The sequence below is a fragment of the Vulpes vulpes genome, chromosome 11, assembly GCF_048418805.1.
Source record: "Vulpes vulpes isolate BD-2025 chromosome 11, VulVul3, whole genome shotgun sequence".
Classification (NCBI taxonomy): Eukaryota; Metazoa; Chordata; class Mammalia; order Carnivora; family Canidae; genus Vulpes; species Vulpes vulpes.
The window spans coordinates 15760093-15777165 of NC_132790.1; the positions used below are offsets into that span (position 1 = coordinate 15760093).

Here is a 17073-nt window from a genome sequence, read left to right on the forward strand (position 1 = left end):
AGACCGGCAGCTATTCCAGGCGCCGGGCCCCGGGGCGCCAGGCCGCAGCCCTCCAGGCCCGTCCCGGGGAGGCCCGGCCTGCGAGGGGCAACCACGGCTAGGAGTCCGGTAGGGTGGGGGGACGGCGAGCCCCCATCCCCTCTTCCCGCGGAGGAGCGAGGTGGAGGGGAGCGGGGCTGCACAATGGCCTCGAGCACGGGGCACACTCGGGGAACAAAGACCGGAGGGAGAGGAGGCCGCCACACCGACGCAGACGCAGACGGGTCTGGGCTTTACGCAAGCGGCCCGCACCCCGACCGCGCTGCGCTCCCCTTACGCCGCGGGCCCGGCCTCGGAGCCTTCGCGAATACGGCTTTGCGCACTGCGGCGGGGCTGCGCCGCAACCGAGCTTGGCCGTGGGGCTCCTCCCCGCCGCTCGGCGCGGATTGGCGGCGGGCAGCAGTGCGGCTGCTGATTGGGCGGCGAAGGAGCCATTCGGGGCGGCCCTGGTGGGTTCGGCTGCCCCAGAGTGATAAGTTGGGCTTCAGACACGCCTCAGCGCCAGCAGCGAGCCGGAGCTCTATGGAGGTGGCGGCGAGTACCGGGTGGTGGCTGCAGCAGCGACTCCTCTGAGCTGAGTGTTTCAAGCCGTCCCCGACTCCTTCCTCCCCCTTCCCTCCCCCTTTTTTGTTTTCCGTTCCCCTTTCCCCTCCCTTCCCTGTCCCCGACGACCGGATCCTGAGGAGGCAGCTGCGGCGGCAGCTGCTGAGCTCTCGGTGAAGGTGAGTGGAGCCGCCGCCGCCGAGTGGAGCGCTCTAAAATGGCCGCCGTCCCCTGGCCGCTTCTTCTCGAGCGCTACAAAATGGCGGCCGCAGGCGGAGTCGGGCGGGGCGACCCTTGTTAGCGTTTTTTCGGCTCTCGGGGCACCTAGAAATGGTTCACCTTTGTTCTCCTCTCCCGCCGCTGAGGGAGTAGGCGGCAGCCGGCGGCCGTGGCGGCCCCGGCCGTCGCCGTGGCTGTCGGGCCGGGGTCAGGGGCCGGGGCCGAGCGGGCCGCGGCGACCGTGTGCTCGGAAGGGGAGAGCGTGGCGGGGCCGCGCGCCGCGGCGGGGAGCGACGTGCGGGCGGGCGCGGGGGGGGGCGGCCGTTGGCGCGGGACCAGCCGAGGCGCAGGAGCCCCGGCGGGGAGGCGGTGTGTGGGGGCCTCGGCGCCGGCGGGAAGGGAGCGGAGGGGCGGCTGTCAGGCCCTCGGGGATTTATGGGGAGGGAGGGGGTCCGCTCGGAGGCGGCGGGGGAAGGAGGCCGCCTTCCTGCCTGGAGAACAAAGAGCCGGGCGCTGGGCCGGCGGGGGCGGCCTCCGCTCCTCCCCGCCGCGCCTGGCCCCCAGCGGCTTCGCGGGGAGCCTGTCGGAAGCCCTTCCCCGACTCCGGCCTGGGTGGGAGGGATCCGCTGCTCTTTTGTTCCCGGGAAGGGGGGAAACGGGGCGGAGGTTGCTGCTGCCATGTTGTCGCCCGGGTCTCCGCCTGCCGGTGCCAGCCCGCACCCCGCGGCCGTCTTGAGTTGCCCGTACCCAGCCCGCCGGGCCCGTCGTCGAGCTTGGAGGCTTGAGAGCTTAGGGCAGCTGCCCCTCGACGTGCCCGTGCTGATGGAGCTCGATTTTGTTCCTCCGCGCTCGGTTCACAAAGTAGAAAGTGGCTCTTTGAAAGATTTGCTGTTCGCAGCTGAGATGTTGTGTGTCTGTGAAGGCTCTTTGCACCTTTGAACGTAAGGGAATTTCCGGGTGGCCAAACAAATTTTTACTGTCCATTGGTGTCTGGGTACGTGCTATTTTAGTCTTAGGAGATCTGCAATGCAGTGAAAGTTCAATCAACTGCAGTGCCAAGATCCGAAATAAATTATAATTGAAGGTTTATAGATCCGGCTGTTAGCAGGTCTAATTTTGGTACTCTTTCTCATTCTAGGTTTTTCATTTCTCCCATCCTCTTCCCTCCCCACCCCATCCATTAATATTATTCTTTTGAAGATTCTTCGTTGTCAAGCCGCCAAAGTGGAGAGTGCGATCGCAGAAGGGGGTGCTTCTCGTTTCAGGTACGTGTAGATTTATTTATGGCAAACGTTACTTGGGGGGGGGGGGGTCAGTCACAAAAGCAAAAGAATTGCCATACCAGATAATTCTGACTTAATGAGCTGCAAGTTAAATATAGAATATCCCGTGTACATTTTTTTTATAAAGTGCTTAAATTTTCATTATCTTCTGTTTGCCATCTGGAGGATAAACATTATTCCCATGGTGTAATTTCTGAAATACAGAATAATTAGACCGTAAGCTCTCTTAAGTGAGGGAGTTGGCATATGGTTTTAAAAGAAGTTGTTCTTTTCAATAGTGCTTCTTCGGGCGGAGGAGGAAGTAGGGGTGCACCTCAGCACTATCCCAAGACTGCTGGCAACAGGTATAGTGTGTAGTAACAGTAAGCTTTATAAAGCAGATTAGATTAATAGTTTATCTCCTGCATAATAGTACAGCAGTAGATATCAGGAATCCTAATCATAGTGGGTATGGTTTCTGGTACATATCCTTAATTTAGAATATCAGCTCTTGCTCGTCCTTTTACTAAATCATCTGAGTTAGGGCTCTCAAACTGCTGTTTTATCATCTCAACTCTGGATTATTTTCATTCGTGTTATTTCTGAAATCCGTAATTATTATCAGCATTATCCATACTGATTAGTAGTAAGGCAGTATGTATGCAACATGGTCCTAGAACGGTAGAAGACCTTCTTAAGGTGTGGGTCTTGGAGCAGCAGCATTGGAATCACCTGGGAGTTCATTAAAAATGCAAATTATCTGGCCCTCCCCCAGATCTACTGAAACAAACTGGGGATGGGCCCAGCAGTCTTTTTAACGAGCCCTTCAGGTGATTCTGATGCACAGTTTGAGGAGCACTGATTGGGAGTTACTTAGTCGGTAAGAGGTTGAAAAAAATGTAAACTATTTTCTATTTAGAAATAACATCTGATTGCTGTGATATCTGTTACGTGACGGTGCTAGGTCTTTAGGTCTTAAATTGTCTTAAATATAAATCTCAATTTTTACTAGCGAGTTCCTGGGGAAAACCCCAGGGCAAAACGCTCAGAAATGGATTCCTGCACGAAGCACTAGACGAGATGACAACTCCGCAGCAAACAACTCCGCAAATGAAAAAGAACGACATGATGCAATCTTCAGGAAAGTAAGAGGGTAAGTTTATAGACAGGTTTTGTCCTTTTACTAAAAGGAGGGGAGGAAATGAGTTGGCTGTGATTTTTCTTGTGTATATGCTATATTATTCAGAAGGCAGTGTTCGTGTCCAAAGCGTAAATATTAATGTCTGTGTTGGCAATTCTATCTTAAATTGAAAAGCAGCATATGGGTATCTTGAGGCTTAGGAGTTGCTTGCAGTCATTGGGTTATAATTCACAAGCCATTTGTCCTGACATTGCCCATGCCTGGCGTATAACCCACCAAAGCATGGGAACGTAATGATCTTAGTTCCTGGATTTTAGCCTTCATAACGAGAAGGTTCTTGTTCTCTGGGTTTTGAAGTAGTAGAAAGATGCGTCAGACAGCTGGGGACCCCCAAGCAGGTAGAGATATGATCTAAATAATAGAGGTTTATTTTAACATACCTTTAGCTAGGTGGGTAAGAAGATCTTGGATATTCAATGACAGAAGAAAAAAAATAACATAATTTAAAAGTTGTTTTCCAACTCATTAATTCTTTTGTATTGCCGGACACTTAGTATGATTCCTTTCTCCCCAGCATACTAAATAAGCTTACTCCTGAAAAGTTTGACAAGCTATGCCTTGAGCTCCTCAATGTGGGTGTAGAGTCTAAACTCATCCTTAAAGGGGTCATACTGCTGGTAAGTTAAATAGTTACTTGCATCATTGTTTAAAACTCTGAGGTGTGAGCTAAATACATGTATTTTTGAATTGTGATGGTGATTTTTTAAGAAGAATGACTTTTATAATGGCATCAGATTTAAGAGGTAGATGTTTATTTTTTATTGAAGTATAGTTTGACATACAATGTTACTTTCAGGTGTACAGCATAGTGATTGGATAATCTGATACATTACACAGTGCTTACCTTAAGTTTGGTTCTCCCCTTTCATAAAAGGTGTATTTTAAATTGCTAATGCTGTATGTAGAGTTAGGTGCAAGCAAGCACTGGCTATTCAGGGTGGTGTTCTGTTTTGTTTTTCATTTTTTCTGTGGAAAGCCTATCTTGTTTATGTCTTGGAAATGAATCAGGATAGTTGATAGTAAGATTCCAGTGTCTCTTTATAGTTTTGATAGCCAAGATATTTTCAACTCATGCAGATGGTGGGGTGTGATTCGTTTGAGATCTGTATTGTTGGACTTTTTAGGGAACCATGTTACAGCTAATATTTAAGTGCTTGTGTTTTTCCAGGCTGTGCTGCAAGTCATTTTACATGCATAAGACAGATGAGGTTTGAGATAGGTCAGAAAGTTACCACAAGATGCACGAACCTTAAGACTTGGCAAGGAAGTATTAGGTTAAAGGAAGGGTTCTTTAAAAAGTTGTCCTATTTGGTTTTAAAAATGCCATTTTCTGTAGATTGTGGACAAAGCCCTAGAAGAGCCAAAGTATAGCTCACTGTATGCTCAGCTATGTCTGCGATTGGCAGAAGATGCACCAAACTTTGATGGCCCAGCAGCAGAGGGTCAACCAGGACAGAAGCAAAGCACAGTAAGTGGTGGTGTTTGTTTGCTTATTTTTGAATTGATTTGAAAGATTTCATTAACAAAACCTGTCAAATGTCTGTTTCCTGTAGACATTCAGACGCCTCCTAATTTCCAAATTACAAGATGAATTTGAAAACCGAACCAGAAATGTTGACGGTGAGAGTTTGTTTGATACTTGCATAATGCTGTGTGTTTCCATAGTACTGTGTGTTTCCAATCTCATTTTGACAGTTAACGTTTTTCTGTTGTCTATTTTCAGTCTATGATAAGCGTGAAAATCCCCTCCTCCCCGAGGAGGAGGAACAGAGAGCCATTGCTAAGATCAAGATGTTGGGGAACATCAAATTCATTGGAGAACTTGGAAAGCTTGATCTTATTCATGAATCTATCCTTCATAAGTGCATCAAAACAGTAAGTATGGGAATTTAGGCTTAGGTTTCTTGGGTACACCATCATCTGGGAGAAAGCCCATTATAATTGCCTTGTGCCATGGGGGAATGTTGGCTAGTTAAATATTTCAAGTGGCTAGCAAAACTTTAAATGTAATAAATAGGGACTTAAAGTCTCCAATGTATTTTGTAAGGTACAGGTAGAATTAATTACCTGTTAAAATTGCTTAATTTGGAAGGGTTTCTTCTATACAGACCAAATGATACTGTACTAGACTGCATGTAAGTGTGTGTTCCCTCAGTGCAAATGTAAGGAAAAGTGTTAAAATAAGATTTTGCTAACGTGTGGCATTTATTTCTTTGGTATAGCTTTTGGAAAAGAAGAAGAGAGTCCAACTTAAAGATATGGGAGAGGATTTGGAGTGCCTCTGTCAGATAATGAGGACAGTGGGACCTAGATTAGACCATGAACGAGCCAAGGTATGTGTTAATTCATAAATGGTATAAGTAGCTTATTTTAATTTTACTTAGATGACTTTTATGATGTATGGGATTGTCATGCTAGTCACTATTCTTGATTATAAACCGAGAAATCTTAGAAGATTTAAATAATGATATAAATTTGCCATAGCACTTTTTTCTAATTAATGTATTTCTTTATTTTATTAGTCCTTAATGGATCAGTACTTTGCCCGAATGTGCTCCTTGATGTTAAGTAAGGAATTGCCAGCAAGGATTCGTTTCCTGCTGCAGGTAAAACTGGTTTAAATATGTTAAGCTGATTTCTCTTTGGGATTATTAAAACTTAATTTAACTATCTTTAAATTGTAGGATACCGTAGAGTTGCGAGAACACCATTGGGTTCCTCGCAAGGCTTTTCTTGACAATGGACCAAAGACGATCAATCAAATCCGTCAAGATGCAGTAAAAGTAAGATGCTGATTTTTTTTTTTTTTTTAACTGAGTTTAAGCAGTAAGAAAGTTGTCACAAGATACAAGATCTTATTGCAAGGATCTTACTATCACTTATTTTAAGATTCCTTACTGGTATAGCGTAATGTCTTTTAAAAGTTTTTTATATAATGTTATGGGAAGAAGTTATATATAGAAATTACATAATTAGCATTCCTATAGCCTAGAAATTGTTTTTCTCAGTATAAAAATTGTAGTTTTATGTAAAATAGTGTCTAGAATCTGGAATTTATTCACTTTATTTTTAAAGGATCTAGGAGTGTTTATTCCTGCTCCTATGGCTCAAGGGATGAGAAGTGACTTCTTTCTGGAGGGACCGTTCATGCCACCCAGGATGAAAATGGATAGGGACCCACTTGGAGGACTTGCTGATATGTTTGGACAAATGCCAGGTGATTTTGAACAAAACTGTGGTTTTAAAAAAAAACTGACATTTTAACAGCAGCAGAGTTGTGTTGTAAAATGATGTTTTTTCACATTATGTTTTTTAAGGTAGCGGAATTGGTACTGGTCCAGGAGTTATCCAGGATAGGTTTTCACCCACCATGGGGCGTCATCGTTCGAATCAGCTCTTCAATGGCCATGGGGGACACATCATGCCTCCCACACAATCGCAGTTTGGGGAGATGGGAGGCAAGTTCATGAAAAGTCAGGTACGGAAACATTGAGAATGCTTAGGCAACAAATTTTAAATCCAGTAATCTGTGATTTACCTTTTGCTTTTTTAAAAAAAAATGCAACTATTTTAAGGTTGTGTGTTTTTTCTAAACCAAATTTACATCTGTGACAGTTATTTAAAACTGGGTGTGAGATGCTTATCCTTAAGATTAGTAAAGTCACAGTACTTTACTTGACAGTTAGGCTAGATTTTTATTCTTCCCTTGTTTCATCTTTTACTTCCTCTGAACAATCAGTTTAAACTTTCCTTATGGCTTGGTTCATCCCTTTGGTACTTGATTACCATAATTTGTGGACCCCTTTTTATCTAGCCTTTCTTTCTCCCTTTCTAAAATAGGGGCTAAGCCAGCTCTACCATAACCAGAGTCAGGGACTCTTATCCCAGCTGCAAGGACAGTCGAAGGATATGCCACCTCGGTTTTCTAAGAAAGGACAGCTTAATGCAGATGAGGTACATTTGCCTATGTTACTTATATACCAAAGTGTGTCAATTCAGAAATCTATTGCCCGATGATTATAAATAAGACGCGTTATTAAGAGGACTTAGTGCTGGAGTTCTTTATCTTCTTCTTTCTTTTCTGTACTTCTTTTTCTTTCTTTGGATGTCCAGCGTCCTATGAGCGAAGATTATGAGATATGAGGGCAAATCTTTTAATTAAAGTCTTCAGTTAGAACAAAGAAAAAGGTTGTCAAGATTTTGATTGTGATTTTTCTTGTAAATAAATTCTCTGATTTATATTTTAGTGATGTTTCTCCTAGGAGAATTCTAGTATAAATGTAAGATTTTGTGATACCTTATTTTTGTGTGGACCAAATCATTACATTTCCTTGCCTGAAGTTCGTTAACATGGAGCAACCTTTTTCAGCCATCAGTTCTGGATTTTGTGCCTTAGATTGTAGGATGTTGGATCTAATAGTTTGCCAACTGCATGTTAACTTTTGTTTTCAATTATAGATTAGCCTGAGGCCTGCTCAGTCATTTCTAATGAATAAAAATCAAGTGCCAAAGCTTCAGCCCCAGATAACTATGATTCCTCCTAGTGCACAACCACCGCGCACTCAAACACCACCTCTGGGACAGGTATGATTGTGGTATAACAATTTCTATTGTTAGAATACTTTTTGAAGACTGTGTGTGTGTGTGTGTGTGTGTGTGTGTGTGTTTAACTCCATGAGTCTTATTTTAAAATAAAGATGTATACCAATTTTTTCTGGGTTTTTGTTTTTGTTTTTTTAGACACCTCAGCTTGGTCTCAAAACTAATCCACCACTTATCCAGGAAAAGCCTGCCAAGACTAGTAAAAAGCCACCACCATCAAAGGAAGAACTGCTTAAACTAACCGTAAGTTTCAGATAATTAGAGTCTAATTCATGAAGTGGATCTGAGATAGGAAAACCACTAAAGATACTTGGATTGTGTTCTTTTCAGGAAACTGTTGTGACTGAATATCTGAATAGTGGGAATGCAAATGAAGCAGTCAGTGGCGTACGAGAAATGAGGGCTCCTAAACACTTTCTTCCTGAAATGTTAAGCAAAGTAATTATCCTGTCACTAGATAGAAGTGATGAAGATAAAGAAAAAGCAAGTTCTTTGATCAGTTTGCTCAAACAAGAAGGGATAGCCACAAGTGACAACTTCATGCAGGTACAACACTTGACTGATTCTGTGAGAACTGTTTTTGCATTCATATTTGAGAACTGATAAACTGTTATATGTTTCTTCTAAGGCTTTCCTGAATGTATTGGACCAGTGCCCCAAACTGGAGGTTGACATCCCCTTGGTGAAATCATATTTAGCACAGTTTGCAGCTCGTGCCATCATTTCAGAGCTGGTGAGCATTTCAGAACTAGCTCAACCACTGGAAAGTGGCACCCATTTTCCTCTCTTCTTACTTTGTCTTCAGCAATTAGCTAAATTACAAGATCGAGAATGGTTAACAGAACTTTTTCAACAAAGCAAGGTCAATATGCAGAAAATGCTTCCAGGTAAGAGCATGCTGGGAACTTTTTGTTTTTATTTTGAATAATAAGTCTAGATAGTCTTTAGTACCTTGAACAGATTTGTATAGATCATCACACTGTGATTATCCTGTCCTGATAGTGATGATAAGCATTACACAGGCTAGATTTCACCTTTTATAAAAAGGAAATAATTTAATGACTGATCTGAATACTAAGCACTTCCTTTGCTGGGTTTTGGTTTTTTTGTTTTTTTTTTTACATTAATTTCTTATATTTGGGATATAATTTGTGAAGCTGTTCTCTAGATAGGAAACTGGCTAAAATGAACTACCTGATGGAAGTGGGTTTTTTTTTTCCTCTCCAGAAATTGATCAGAATAAGGACCGCATGTTGGAGATTTTGGAAGGAAAGGGACTGAGTTTCTTATTCCCACTCCTCAAATTGGAGAAGGAACTGTTGAAACAAATAAAGTTGGATCCATCCCCTCAAACCATATATAAATGGATTAAAGATAACATCTCCCCCAAACTTCATGTAGATAAAGGATTTGTGAACATCTTAATGACTAGGTAAGATAAAGTTCAGAGTTAAGTTACACTTTGTTTACTAGAAAGAAGTCAAAGGCAAGGGACTTAGAATTGTCTTTCTTGAGCTAGAAAATTTCACTTTTACGTTCTAACGAGATCTTTCTTTACAGCTTCTTACAGTATATTTCTAGTGAAGTAAACCCACCCAGTGATGAGACAGATTCTTCCTCTGCTCCTTCCAAAGAACAGTTAGAGCAGGAAAAACAACTGCTTCTTTCTTTCAAGCCAGTAATGCAGAAATTCCTTCATGATCACGTTGATCTGCAAGTGAGTGCCCTGTATGCTCTGCAGGTGCACTGCTATAACAGCAACTTCCCCAAAGGTGAGTGACAGAGGACGGGGATGGTGGTGCATGTGGGCCATGTCTTCCAGCAGCCCACTAGATCATGGGATTGCATATTGTTTTTTAGGCATGTTACTCCGCTTTTTTGTTCACTTTTATGACATGGAAATTATTGAAGAAGAAGCTTTCTTGGCTTGGAAAGAAGATATAACCCAAGAGTTTCCTGGGAAAGGCAAGGCTTTGTTCCAGGTAAATCTTCATTAGAGGCAGTTAGTCTGCTTTTTTTCAGTTTACTTAGTATTTAATGAAGAGCCTTTAAAGCTGGAATAGAGGAGACAAAATACCTGGTTTTTTTTCCTCTCCTTCTGCACTGCACTGCTAGAAGCTGTGGTAAAGTAGGCAGTTAGCAGAGCAAGGTGAAGTCATGAAGTGATGAAAGGCTTCAATTTAGGGATACCTAAGAGGTTATTGGTGGCTAGCATTTTTTTTTAGAAATAAAGCTACTTATAAAGGTTGAATGCACAAGATTGGATTTAAGCTTTTAAATGTTAGTAAAGAAGAGATTGCTGCTGATTTTTTTTTTTTAATACTTTAAATCTTAGTAGACTTCTAGCCCTAGGGGAAGATTGGGAAGATCTTTTAATACTTCGCGGGGGATTTTAAAAGCACTGTAAGTTAGTCATAAACAGAGTGGTTTAAATGCAGGTTTCAGAGACTTAGATCTAGTGGGTCTGTTGTTTTCTAACAGACCAGGCTTTGAGAAACCCCGCTCTCTATATTGCTAAGGCTCACAAACTAGCTTTGTGAGGGACATCTGTGAAGCATTTCTCATTAGCTCTGTCCTTGGGGAATCTGATCTAGCAATGCTGGGGTGGAGCTAGAAATCAACTTACAGGAATCCTTCTCCCCCCCCCCCCCCCAACTATTGCTAACCTCTCTTAGGTTTGCAGGGCAGCCCCAGTTGCATACTAAGATGAACCTGAGATGTAACTGGAGTAGTTTCCGAGAATGACACCCAAGCTAACTGGCTATAAATCCCTTACCAGATACAATTAATAGACACCGTTTTAAAATAACTTCTGGCCAATAGTCAAGTAATATTTACAGTATTTTTGAAGGCTTTTGCGATCACAAAAGGTATATACTATCTAAAACTTCTCCCCTTTGGTGGGTTTGCTAGCTCAGTCCTAAATCAATTGGTTTTTCTACCTTCCATAAATATGGCTTAATTTTGTGGAATTACAAATTCACAGGTGAATCAGTGGCTAACCTGGCTAGAAACTGCTGAAGAAGAAGAGTCGGAGGAAGAAGCTGACTAAAGAACCAGCCAAAGCCTTAAATTGTGCAAAACATACTGTTGCTATGACGTAACTGCATTTGACCTAACCACTGCGAAAATTCATTCCGCTGTAATGTTTTCACAATATTTAAAGCAGAAGCACGTCAGTTAGGATTTCCTTCTGCATAAGGTTTTTTTGTAGTGTAATGTCTTAATCATAGTCTACCATCAAATATTTTAGGAGTATCTTTAATGTTTAGATAGTATATTAGCAGCATGCAATAATTACATCCTAAGTTCTCAAGCAGAGGCAGTCTATTGCAAGGACCTTCTTTGCTGCCAGTTATCATAGGCTGTTTTAAGTTAGAAAACTGAATAGCAACACTGAATACTGTAGAAATGCACTTTGCTCAGTAATACTTGAGTTGTTGCAATATTTGATTATCCATTTGGTTGTTACAGAAAAATTCTTAACTGTAATTGATGGTTGTTGCCGTAATAGTATATTGCCTGTATTTCTACCTCTAGTAATGGGCTTTATGTGCTAGATTTTAATATCCTTGAGCCTGGGCAAGTGCACAAGTCTTTTTAAAAGAAACATGGTTTACTTGCACAAAACTGATCAGTTTTGAGAGATCGTTAATGCCCTTGAAGTGGTTTTGTGGGTGTGAAACAAATGGTGAGAATTTGAATTGGTCCCTCTTATTATAGTATTGAAATTAAGTCTACTTAATTTATCAAGTCATGTTCATGCCCTGATTTTATATACTTGTATCTATCAATAAACATTGTGATACTTGATAGAGTTGTGTGTGACTTTATGAATTACTACCTTAGATTTGAAGATTAGGAACTTACGGGATGAGACTGAATATTTGAAAGTCTCATGAATTCAGAATGCCCATACTGATGCATAGTAACAAACTTGGTGACTGTCCTATGAAATACATGGTGACCTGCAACGCTAACCTCCGGCCAGGTAACAAATATTTCTAAGACTGGATGGTGTATTTTCTAGCGTACTATACTGTGGACCAATATTTGGATTTACTCAGTGTGTCCTTATGAATGAATGACTTGCTGTTGTTAGCTAGCAGTATGCAGATACTTCGATAACCACATCTAAACAGCCCCAAATTTCTGCTTTCCTTTATACAGCAAAACTGACATTTGCCTAGGCAGATTTCTAGGTCAAAACCCTAACCTTGGTCTGTGCTGCCCTACATCTGATCTAGTCTGCCCTCCTGTCCTTACCCAACACCCTGATTCTCTGATCAACAGCAAAGTTGTAAGAAATTCCTTCTGCTCCTGCCATACTGGCCTGCTTCCTAGGACATGCCAAGCATTCCTCACTTCACCCCCATAGTTAGATGACTGGCTCCCTAAGTCTTGACTCAAATGTCAGGTTAATTAGTAAGAGTGCCATTCTGTTTATAAAATTTTATTTTTTTTAGATTTTTTTTTTTTTTTTTTTTTAATTTGACACAGAGCAAGTAGGCAGAGTGGCAGGCAGAGGAAGAGGGAGAAGCAGAGTCCCCACTGAGCAGGGAGCCTGACGTGGGACTCGATCCCAGGACCCTGGGATCATGACCTGAGCCGGAGGCAGACGCTCAACCCACTGAGCCAGTCAGGCATCCCTGTTCAATTTTAAAATGTAACTGAACACATAACTTGATATATCCCAACCTATTTTAGGTATTGCTGTGTCCACCATTGTGACTTCTGCATGTTTTTATCTGACTCCTTCCAGAATATGAGATTGAAAGTTGTTTGTTGCCGTTTCCCCAGCAGCTGGAACAGTGGCTACACACAGCATATTTTATCGAATTAAATCACAAGCATAATAAACTTGCCCTATGTGGTAAGATCTGGATATAGAGATAGTGGAAGGAACTCAGACTTGAGTTCTAGGACGGCGTTTATCCTGACTGGTGAGCAGTGTCTTCTCAGGCAGGATACTTTGTTTCATTCCTCTGAGTTGATTTTATTTTATTTTTTTTAAATAGGGCCAAGGGATGGATGCCTGGGTAGCTCAGCGGTTGAGCATCTGCCTTTGGCTCAGGGTGTGATTCTGGTCCTGGGAGCCTGCTTCTCCTTCTGTCTTTGCCTCTGTGTCGTTCATAAATTTTTTAAAGGGGCGGGGGGGGCGCAAGGGCATGAGAACTAAAGGTAATGTGAATGCCAAGCAAGATAGCCTCACAGAAGTAGGCCTTTGATCTGTGTGAATTCCTACTTTACCTTCTCAGTAGCTTTTCTAATGTCTCCGAAGAGCTGCTTCCATCCTGAGCTTCCATTCAGGCACGTCCAATGGGCTGACCTATCAAAAGCAGTCAATAGTTGGTTCTTTGCCTTCAGGCTTTAAGATCTTTGAAGGCCCTCTTTTCTAGCCTGTCTCAGGCATAATACTGTTCTCAACACTCCACTCTTAGAGCTCCAGTTCCCATCGACAGTCTGAGGACCATCTATCGAGTCCAAATCTTCCCAGATCATCAATTGACATCCAACCGGCTCTTGGACATTTTATCTGAATGTGCCGCAAGCACTTTAACCCCCAAATCAACGTCCAGGCCTGAATGCTTCCCCCATCTGAGCCCTCCTTCCCAACTGATCCCACGTTCCATTCATCTTCCATAATCACCATCGAGGCCCTTGACTTCAACCTCTTCCCCCATCTCCACTGCACGGCCCTGGTCCAGGCCCCACGGTGTCATGACTGAACTATTGTAATGGACTTCCAAACGGTCGCCCTCCCATTCATCTTGCTCTCTTTCCAGTCCATTCTCTACATCAGAGTGGTTATAAAACTCTGGTCCTTCTGCCTTTTAGGGACTCCAAGTTCACCTCAAGAAATTTTAAATTCCTTAATGCAGTTACCTGCTGTTTACCCCTTTATGTATGTATTTTTTCTTTCTTGTGTCTTGACCTCTACATGCTGTTTCCTTTTCCTGGAACATTGCTCTCCTTGCTGTTCCCAACTCTTCATCTAGCTTATTCTTACTTTGCCCTTCAAGAATTAGCATGGGTGTCCCACATATGGAAAGCTTGCCTTCCTCTGCCAAGATTGAGGAGTTGGTACCATTCAAGAGTTCTTAGTTGCAGAGAGAAATGTACCCTGGACAAAGTAAGTAGAAAGGGAACTTACTGGAACTCCGCTTAAGGGATGCAAAGGAAGCCCAGAGAACCAGGCTTAGAAACGAAGCGGGTAAGGGGAAAGCCGGGTAGCCTGCATCCCAGAACTCACCTGGCCAGAGCAGTGTCGTAAGCCCCATCAAACCCCAGAGCCTCCTGTGCCAGTATCTTCCTCTCCCAGTGACACCAGGTCTGGGTTCAGAGCCCCAGGCAGGAGCCCACAACTCACGGGCTTAGATCTCAAGTTCACCCTTCGATGCCTTTTTTCATGTTAGCAGAGCATGGATCTGGCCCTTTGGGCCACTGCTGTGTCAGGCAGTCCTTGACTCCCACAAAGACTCCCAAGGTGGGAGGGAAGGAAGAACTCGGGAAGGGAGCATGTGTAGACAGCCACCACTGTCTGCTAGGAGGCCTCTACCCCACCGCCCCATCTAGCACTTACCCCCTCTGCATTGTGACCACCCACTTACTGCCTGCCCTCCCACTGTGCCGAGAAGAGCTCCCGGATGTGGGTGTCTCTTGTCCATTCCTCGATTCCCAGGGCTTATTAGCACAATGCTGGACACATACCAAGTACCAATAAATAGATATGGAATGCAACGATGAATCCAGGTTTTGGAGAACCTGAATTTTCTATAATCGGGGCATGAGGAAGAAGGTGCGACTCTTGAGCCCAAAAAGGGTTGTGGGAGAAAAGTTCTTTCTGTCCGGCAGCAGCCATCGGCTCAAAGGGAAGCCAAGATGGGCTCTTACAAGTACATCTGGGAGCTCTGGAGGAAGAAGCACTCCACAGCCCACCCCCCGACCCCGCCTGACGAAGCCCACGACTGGGGTTCAAGGCCAAGCAAGTTTATGCGCTATATCAGATTTGTGTGTGTCGTGGTGGCCACAAACCTCCAGTTCCTAAGGGCACTACGACAGCAAGCTGGTCCGTCATGGTTGTTAACCAGCTGGTTTGCCAGAAGCCTTCAGTCTGATGCAGAGGCGTGAGCTGGACGCCACTGTGCGGCTCTTGAGCGTCTTGACTTCCCATCGGGCTGGTGAAGATTCCATATACAAGTTCTTTGAGATTATCTTCATTGATCCATTCCATAAAACTATCATCAGAAACCCTGACACCCGGTGGATCACCAAGCAGTCCACAAGCACAGGGAGATTCAAGGGCTGACATCCACAGGCCGCAAGAGCCATGGCCTTGGAAAGGGTCCCAAGTTCCACCATCTATTGGTGGTTCTTGCCAAGCGACATGGAGAAGACACAACACTCTCCAGCTCCACCATTACTGCTGATGTAAGTAATATTTGCACAATTCTTACCTAATAAACAATGTAGGACAATTTTTAAAAAGTACAACTCTCAAAGAATACAAACTACAAACTTGGGGTCAGCGTCCAGATAGATTCCTGGGTAAGAGTCCAATCTTGAACTCAACCTCATTGACCTCTTGGCAACTCTGGGAAGTGGCTGTAGTTCACACCTACAGTATGATACCTCTTGTCCCTCTCTGCACTAGGTCTTGCTTCCAATCCAGTTCCAAAGCACTCAGCTCCCCACATTAATTTATTCATTCGAACCTTCAAAGGTGAGCACATCACTGCCAGCCCTGAGCGCTCGGGGCACAGCAGGACGAAGACACCAGCTCTCCCCGCGAGAGCCCTCTGTGCAGCGGGGACACGGGGGTGGGCCGTGCAGCCATGGGCAGGCGATGGGCTGCCTGAGCGCAGAGGGGGAAGCGCGCTGGAGAAGCCAGGACTTCAGGGAAGAGTCACTCTCCTGAGGAGCATTGGAAGGGGGGCTCTCTGGGCAGAGGCGTTGAACCCCCGGAGGCAGAGTCCACACCGCTTCTGAGCGAGGGACGTCTGCCTTCTTCTCCTGGAGGTGGCAGCGTAGAGCAGCTTCGGACACACCGGCTCTGCCGTGGGGCCTGGAGGACAGGGACTTCCCAAGCTCCCTGGCCCCGCTGGATGGGGAGACCCCCTTCCAAGGGGTGTCCTCCAAGGAAACCCTGGGCTCTGGTCAGGGAGACGTCTGAGCAGAGAGCAGAGGGGAGCAGACACAGGCCCTGAAGCCACACACGATGCAGCAGTGGGACTGACAAGCCCTGAATCCCTGGGGGCCGCTCAGGCTGCGTGGGACTCACTCAGAGCCTGGGCACCCCAGCTTCCCGAGGAATGAGTTCCAGGAGCTTAGGCCGAGGCTCCGCCTCTCTGGGCTTCACCTGCCTTATCCTTTGGCCACCTCCTCGGGTCGTTCCGAGGAGCCAGATGGGTAATGGAAAACAGTGTTCGACAGGTACGAGACTGCTCTACAGGTCCGTCCATCCCAGCAATATTTAGGGGGTACCAACCACATGCTGGGCACTCTGTGGCGCTAGGGATGTGACGTGAACGAGGCAAAGGCTCTTAAGGGGCACACGTTCTGGCTGGTAGGAGAGAGAGAAGAAACAAGTGTATAGGGTCCATTAGGAAGTGCTATGCGGGGCACCTGGGTGGCTCAGTCGGTTCAGTGTCTGCCTTCAGCTCAGGTCATGATCCCGGGGTCCTGGGGTCGAGGCCCGCATCAGGCTCTTCTCAGTGGGGAGCTTGCTTCTCCCTCTCCCTCTGCCTCTCACCCCCCCACCCCTGCTCGTGCTTGTGCTCTATCTCAAATAAATAAAATCTTTTTTAAAAATGCTATATGTAGAGAAATAAAACAGTAATAGGGAGTGATGTGAATGCTCGCTGAAATAGAGTATTCAGGAAGGTCTTATATGGAAGTGACCCTGCAGCAAAGATCTAAATAGTGAGGGACTGAATTATGCAGATATCTGGAGGAAGAACTTTCCAGGCACGGGAGAAGCCAAGCCAAAGGCCCAGAGATGGGAACACACAGGGCGTGCGAGGAACAATGAAGGAGCCAGTGCAGCTGAGCAGAGTAGGGGCCTGAGCCAGAGAGTGGCAAAGGAGCATGTGAACTAGCCAGACGCAGTGAGGACTGTGGCTTTTTTATTTTTAAAGGTTTTGTTTCTTTATTCATGAGAGAAACAGAAAGAGGCAGAGACCTGTGGAGAGGGAGAAGCAGGCTCCA

At 44.8% G+C, this 17073-nt stretch overlaps 1 protein-coding gene, 1 non-coding gene and 1 pseudogene across 5 annotated transcripts; all 3 read left to right on the forward strand.

Moving 5' to 3' along the window:
- Window positions 1–182: 182 nt before the first annotated feature.
- On the forward strand, window positions 183–11679 carry EIF4G2 (eukaryotic translation initiation factor 4 gamma 2). 4 transcript variants are annotated; one of them, XM_072727273.1, is made up of 22 exons: window positions 183–761; window positions 1940–2066; window positions 2363–2428; window positions 3076–3216; window positions 3779–3881; window positions 4601–4732; window positions 4818–4884; window positions 4988–5139; window positions 5487–5597; window positions 5787–5870; window positions 5949–6047; window positions 6340–6481; window positions 6582–6742; window positions 7105–7218; window positions 7723–7848; window positions 8005–8109; window positions 8197–8412; window positions 8495–8753; window positions 9094–9298; window positions 9427–9638; window positions 9727–9848; window positions 10853–11679. In XM_072727273.1, the coding sequence occupies exons 8-22, from the start codon at window positions 5056–5058 to the stop codon at window positions 10916–10918; spliced, it is 2106 nt and encodes a 701-aa protein (XP_072583374.1). In that variant the 5' UTR covers window positions 183–761; window positions 1940–2066; window positions 2363–2428; window positions 3076–3216; window positions 3779–3881; window positions 4601–4732; window positions 4818–4884; window positions 4988–5055; the 3' UTR covers window positions 10919–11679. The 4 variants fall into 4 exon arrangements, with proteins under 4 accessions (XP_072583374.1, XP_072583375.1, XP_072583376.1 ...); XM_072727274.1 differs by having other exon boundaries at window positions 258–761; window positions 2002–2066; XM_072727275.1 differs by lacking the exon at window positions 7105–7218 and having other exon boundaries at window positions 357–761.
- LOC112927123 (small nucleolar RNA SNORD97) lies at window positions 7271–7413 on the forward strand. Its single transcript, XR_003236466.1, has one exon. It is a non-coding gene; the product is annotated as a small nucleolar RNA SNORD97 (small nucleolar RNA).
- Window positions 11680–14748: 3069 nt separating the features above from the next.
- On the forward strand, window positions 14749–15296 carry LOC112927006 (large ribosomal subunit protein eL15-like; annotated as a pseudogene).
- Window positions 15297–17073: the final 1777 nt, after the last annotated feature.